General features: G+C 39.1%; 1 protein-coding gene across 2 annotated transcripts; it reads left to right on the top strand.

Annotated features, from left to right (window-relative positions):
- Nucleotides 1–565: 565 nt before the first annotated feature.
- On the top strand, nt 566–4,681 carry LOC144984380 (cystatin-C-like). 2 transcript variants are annotated; one of them, XM_078932557.1, is made up of 3 exons: nt 566–848; nt 4,036–4,146; nt 4,473–4,681. In XM_078932557.1, exons 1-3 carry the CDS (start codon nt 651–653, stop codon nt 4,560–4,562), a joined length of 399 nt encoding a protein of 132 aa, XP_078788683.1. In that variant the 5' UTR covers nt 566–650; the 3' UTR covers nt 4,563–4,681. The 2 variants fall into 2 exon arrangements, with proteins under 2 accessions (XP_078788683.1, XP_078788682.1); XM_078932556.1 differs by lacking the exons at nt 4,036–4,146; nt 4,473–4,681 and adding exons at nt 1,249–1,359; nt 1,696–1,924 and having other exon boundaries at nt 605–848.
- The last annotated feature ends 1,939 nt before the right edge of the window (nt 4,682–6,620 follow it).

Raw genomic sequence — 6,620 nt, 5'->3', positions numbered from 1 at the left:
AAGTCAAAGTGGGGTGTGGTTGGAGTGTGGCCGTATGGTGATTGCCTGGGGAAAAAAGCTGTTCCTTAGTCTGTTTGTCCTGGTTCTGATGGACCTGTACCTTCTGCCAAAGGGCAGCAGATCAAACAGGGGGAAAGCAGGATGGGTGGAGTCAGTGATGATGCTAGTCACTCTGCTGATATCATGTTTTAGACTAATGTCATTGATGATAACATCTGTCACAAGTATATCAAAATAAAGTACAGGCTGTGATTTTTCTACGATGGACTAGAGACAAAACTATTTTTGATGACACAAGGACAGAGATTGTCTTATATTTAGAAAGCACAGACTCATCTCTGGCATTATCAATGTTTGAAACCCAAAAAACACAATCTCCTATCAATCTCTGTGAACACGATCTGTATGTGTGTTCCACTTTGGTCATCTTGATCTGTAAGGTTCTAATCAAAGGATCAAACATTTTTAGTAGTCACTATATCTCAGTTGTCTTTTAAAAATAATCCTCGTCAGAGGTTTCCGGAGATTTGACTCTCAGAAAGTTGATTGGTTGAGCTTCATGCCTCCTTCTGTATATAAACTGAAGCCTCATTAAGCTTGTTTATCTTTATTTTTTTGTGTCCTGCTGCGTCTAAACAACAACAACAGAGATGTGGAAGAGTGCTTTTCCTTTCTTTGCAGCCCTGCTGACTGTTGGATCCGCTCAGGTTCCAGGAGGTCCGACAGACATCAACGCAAATGACCCGGAAGTCCAAGCTGCTCTGAAGTTTGCTATGAAAGAATACAACAAGGGTTCCAGCGACCAGTACCTCTACGTAGTGGTGGATGTGATCAGGGTTCAGGGACAGGTTGGTAACATTTCACTTATACGCCCTGCAGAACCCTAAAATGTCAAATATAGTTTAACAAACGGCTTCAGTCAAACTGCAGGACCTGTTCTTCCTAATCAAGTCATCTACATTTTCACTGTTATTTTTTCACCTTTAGCAGTTTGTTTAATAAATTCAGGCTAAACATTTTAGTTGAGTAACATTTTTTTAAAGATTTTTTTAAAGAAAGTTTTTTTTCATCTTCAACAATTTTTTTTATCTTTTGCTTTACTAAACTATTACAGAAAGAAGCAGTTTGATAAATATTTCATGTATTTCAATGACAAGATAATTTAAGTTGTGCTGGTCTTAGATGTTGTTTTGAATCACAATCCATGCTTGCTTCCTTTTAATTTATATCTTTTTTTCTTAAATACAGGTGGTTGAAGGCTACAATTACTTCCTTACTGTGAAAATAGCCAAAACTCTGTGCAGAAAGAACTCCAATGTTTCAGGGTGTTCTCCCATCAGAAATTCACCCATGGCCAAGGTATTTATTTAAAATATTTTTATATTTAGAGACAGAAGGCACTGAATTTGGTAAAAATGTGATCTGTTATTCTACATTTTTAGTTTTTTTGGGGGGGGTCATATGTTTTTTTTTACCTTCAAGATTTTACTTTGTTGTTATTCACCTTTTTATTAAATCTGTTTTTTAATCAGGTTTTATGTTTAGCTTTAATGTGCTTCAATTTTAATTGTGTTAAATCGCTTTATAAACAAAGGTGATGACTGTTAAAATTCCATTATGTTAATAATGTTTTTCAACCAATCTTAACCATCATTGTTCTGCATGTATTAATGACTGCTGATCTTTTTTTTCCAGACTTACGAATGCACATTCAAAGTGTTCGAACCCCTATTGGCCAATGATATGCAGCTGACGGAACAGCAGTGCCACCAGCTGCATTCTCAACCAAGAGGGGTATTCTAAAGATGCCCATCTTTGTTTAGTCTGTTCAGTTTATTACTGATTTAACGGTTAGGACAACTGTCTTGTAATGTCGGGCTATACAAATAAAACTGAATTGAACTGAATTCTGGACTTTCTGGTTGATTTTGAAAGACAAGGGACTGAAGTTCCCTTTTCTGCTACGATAAATCAGAAATGGTTCTGTGACGTCAACATTTCAGCTCTGTAGAGGAGGTCAGTGTGCCTTCATGTTCATAAAAGCAGAAAGGAGTCTGCTGAAAGCATTTTTGTCAACTGCATGAACATGAAGACTTTCAGCTTTATCCTTTTTAACTGAGTTTTCCGACTTCCTATCGACTATTGTCTTAGATTCTGATCAAATTATAATATTAGGGGATTTTAATATTCATGTTGATGACCCCAGTGACTGTCTAGGAAAGGCTTTTGCAGCTTTATTAGATGATGTTGGTATCACCCAAAGTGTGAATGAACCCACTCACTGTCATAAGCACACCCTGGACCTTGTTCTAACCCATGGTATAGAGATCAGCCAGCTGAGTGTTCTTCCTCTTAACCCCATCATTTCTGATCACTTTCTGATTACCTTCCAGCTTACACTGGAACATTCTTCTGCCCCAGTGAATAAGAAACAGCTTAGAAGAACCTTAACTGACCGTTCTGTGTCTGAGTTTAAACACACAGTTCAGCCAGTACTTAGTGATATTCTGAGAAAATACTCTGAGTCCAGTTCCCATAGCATCAGTCCTAGCATACATGACCAGTTTGTTAATGATGCCTTACAAGCACTCAGGAGTACACTCGATGTTGTTGCCCCCTTGAAACCTAAGTTCGTTAGACAAAACCGAGTAGCACCGTGGTTTAACGCTGAAACTCGTTCTCTTAAACAAGAAACCCGTAAGTTGGAAAGAGAATGGCGCCGCTCCAGTTCAGAGCAGCCTCTGGATATCTGGAAACATATTGTTTATATACTTATGATTAAAAACTACACAGTAAGATAACAAAGACAGAAAGCAGCGACTATCATATGTCATGCTCTGTTGTAAACCATGCAATGCGGGGAGCATGAGCGGCATGGCATTTCAAAGGCGCTGATGGCTCCGTACAAAGCGCGTGCCACAGACAAAACAGCTTCCTTAATGAGCTCGTATTTATCGGGGGAGAACCGCAAAGCTGATAGCAGGAGGACACACACACGGGGCGGCTTAAATAAACACTATGGTTGTCCGGAGTCGTTATTTTGCAAGTTATTTATTCTTTTTGTGCGGCCCGGTACCAAATGACCCACGGCCCGGTACCGGTCTGCGGCCCGGGGGTTGGGGACCACTGTTCTAGGACATAGGTTATGCAGAGCTGCAAGGAGTTGATTAAAAACTTTCCTCTGAGTTTTGGGCGAAAGCCTGCCCCCACTAGCTTACAGCCCCTCACAACCCCATCCTAACCTTAGCAGAGCAACAAAAGTGGCTGGAGCTATCCAGCGGTACAGTTTTGACCCAGATTCCAGTTTAGTCGAGGAAACCAAAGATGTACATGGATATATTTGTCTGTAAATGATTGCATCAGAATAGAGTGGAGCAGGGAACCTCTACTGATTGTAGCAGCAATGTCACTGCTACAAGCTTTTTCCAACTGTATTTTTCATCTGCTCCCGATTCAGCACAACAGTTTAATGGACGGCTTCAGTCAAACTGCAGGACCTGTCCTCCCCAATCAAGTCATCTACATTTTCACTGTTATTTTTTCACCTTTAGCAGTTTATTTAATAAATTCAGGCTAAACATTTTAGTTGAGTAATATTTTTTTTAAAGATTTTTTTAAAGAAAGTTTTTTTTCATCTTCAACAATTTTTTATCTTTTGCTTTATTAAACTATTACAGTAAGGGGAGCCGGTTTAGCTCGTGCTGGTTTGCAGCACCTTCCATCTGTGAAACCAGGGTTCAAATCCAGGCTGCTCCCTGTTCCCTTCTCCACCTCTGTGCCAGTCCCAAGCCCGGTTGCTTTGAGAAGGTTGCATCAGGAAGGGCATCCGGCATAAAACATTGCCAAGTTTACCATGCAACTTGTTTACTGTGGCAACCCCTGATGGGAAAAGCCAAAAGAGAAAGAATAAAAAGAAGCAGTTTGATAAATATTTCAATGACAAGATAATTTAAGCTGTGCTGGTCTTAGATGTTGTTTTGAATCACAATCCATTCTTGCTTCCTTTAAATTTAGATATTTTTTTCTTAAATACAGGTGGTTGAAGGCTACAATTACTTCCTTACTGTGAAAATAGCCAAAACTCTGTGCAGAAAGAACTCCAATGTTTCGGGGTGTTCTCCCATCTCAAATTCACCCATGGCCAAGGTATTTATTTAAAATATTTTTATATTTACAGACAAAAAAGCACTGAATTTGGTAAAAATTTGCTCTGTTATTTTACATTTTTAGATTTTTGGGTTTTTTTACCTTCAAGATTTTACTATGTTGTTATTCACCTTTTTATTAAATCTGTTTTTTAATCAGGTTTTATTATGTTTAGCTTTAATGTGCTTCAATTTTAATTGTGTTAAATCACTTTATAAACAAAGATGATGACTGTTTAAATTCCACTATGTTAATGATGTTTTTCAACCAATCTTAACCATCATATTGTTCTGCATGTATTAATGACTGCTGATCTTGTCTTTCAGACTTACGAATGCACATTCGTTGTGTGGAGTCGCCCATGGCTCAATGATATACAGCTGATGGAACAGCAGTGCCACCAGCTGCATTCTTAACCAAGAACTATATAGTGATTACCCTCCCTGTTTAGTCTGTTCAGTTTATAACTGATTTAACCGTTAGGACAACTGTCTTGTAATGTCGAGCTATACAAATAAAACTGAATTGAACTGAATTCTGGACTTTCTGGTTGATTTTGAAAGACAAGGGACTGAAGTTCCCTTTTTCTGCCACAATAAATCAGAAATGGTTTTGTGACGTCAACATTTCAGCTCTATTAGGAAGTCAGGGTGCCTTCATGAACATAAAAGCAGAGAGAAGTCGGCTGAAAGCGTTTTTGTCAACTGCATAAGCATGAAGACTTTCAGCTTTATCCTAACCCCAGCTGTCCTCATGCTGCTGATGGCAGCCGGCTGGACCAGCGCCTACAAGCCCGTCATCCTTGTCCACGGGATCTTAAGTGGGCCTAGGTCTTTTAAGATGCTCACTGGATTCATCAAGAAGGTATGTCCTTCTCCCTGTGAGGTGTTTGCAGAGGGCTGACAGGAAATCCCTTTTCAAGAGCTAAAACATTTTAAATGTGGATTTCCTCACTTTCAGGTCTGTGTGTCATAAACCCTTGAAACCTAATATAGCACCTGTAAGTCTGTGCCTTTGATTTAAATTTAAAATCATTGTAGTTATTTCTATTACTTTTAAGCAGCTGTTTAAACGGCATATGTAAAAAAAAAAACTACCGTAGACAAAGATCACTCAGACAGAAGAACAAAAAAATCCACAAGTTGGTTCTTTTTTACAGTTCAAGGCCGTGTCACACAGCCACTCTGAAGATTTTGTGCATATTTCACGGATGAAAATTGGTCATACGTGAAAATCAGGGAAAAAGTGAGAAAAGTTGGGATCTTCATGCAAAACTTTCCCAGATGTATCACGAATGAACCACGGTAAAACTACAGAAGGTTAGAACATAAACCGTGTGTGAATATTGCGCTGTTTACACACAATTCATTTGTTATTCGTGCACCAATTACGTAATTTTAATGTGTATTGTGAGCCGTATTCACTATATAAAAGCTATGCATCAGTGCTACACGCGTGAAAAGTCTGTTAGACTTATGTGAAACTGTCGTGGAAAGCCACAAATTTGTGTATGCATCCTGCTATCACGCACATTTGCTTAGATTTACACAATATTTAGGCTTAAACTACGTAAAATACGCGTAAGCTGCGTAACTTCCAACCAACCAAAAATGTTGAACAGCTCAGAACGGAATTGAATGACCGTATGTCATGAAGGTAACGTTTATATGTCCACATGTGTCACAGATTGTAAACTACATCACTTTTATGCACCATGAAACCCTGCAGGCACATCCAGGTACCAAGGTGACAGCGATTGATCTGTTCAACTATGGAAACAGCACTAAGCCCATGTGGAACCAGGTTGAAGGTTTCGCCTTCGTCATCCAAAAAATCATGGAGAAGTCTCCAGAGGGAGTCCATCTTCTGTGCTTCTCTCAAGGTTCACCCAGACTTAAACAGCATTTAATCTGAGATGCAGAACATATCAGAGGAGGATTCATGAGAAGCTCATGGTTACAGCTCTCTCAGACCCAAACAGCCACTTTTAAACTCTGTGGGTTAAGGAGGAAGTACCATCTGAGATGTGGTGGAGGTGCTTTGAGTGCTGCACACAAAAAAAGCTACTTAGTTTTAGTGTGTGCACACAGCAGGCATGTGGATCAGCTGAGAGACAGCCCTTCATCATCTGAACTCAGAGAAAGCAAAGCTGAAACCTCCACCTAAAGTGTAACTGTGCAAAGAAAACCTTTAAGCATAAAATGACTGTATCAATGAGGTTAAAAGAGACAGATACTAACATTTTGTCTTTGTCAGATGTATATATAATTCTTCCTGTTTGCTGCATCAATCTGGTTTTTTAAACGTGAGTTCTCAGTTACTTTATGGATATTTCCACAATGACTGAAAGGAAACTAAATATGAGTTTCAACTGTTGGCTCACAAACATGACTTTAACCCTTGTGCTATCTTAGATGACCCCACCCTTACATTGACGTGTTCTCCCTACCATGACAAAGGTGGATAAAGGTGGA

The sequence above is a fragment of the Oryzias latipes genome, chromosome 16, assembly GCF_053564925.1.
Source record: "Oryzias latipes strain Hd-rR chromosome 16, Olatipes_Hd-rR_3.1".
Classification (NCBI taxonomy): domain Eukaryota; kingdom Metazoa; phylum Chordata; class Actinopteri; order Beloniformes; family Adrianichthyidae; genus Oryzias; species Oryzias latipes.
The sequence above is the reverse complement of the archived record's forward strand: the minus strand, read 5'-3'. Positions and strand labels throughout refer to the sequence as shown.

What these genes read in the sequence shown, in the direction of transcription:
- LOC144984380 (XM_078932556.1), top strand. Translation starts at nt 651, where the DNA reads ATGTGGAAGAGTGCTTTTCCTTTCTTTGCAGCCCTGCTGACTGTTGGA. An exon ending in TGATCAGGGTTCAGGGACAG is followed by an intron (nt 849 to 1,248) that starts GTTGGTAACATT and finishes TCTTAAATACAG; the next exon opens with GTGGTTGAAGGCTACAATTA. An exon ending in GAAATTCACCCATGGCCAAG is followed by an intron (nt 1,360 to 1,695) that starts GTATTTATTTAA and finishes TTTTTTTTCCAG; the next exon opens with ACTTACGAATGCACATTCAA.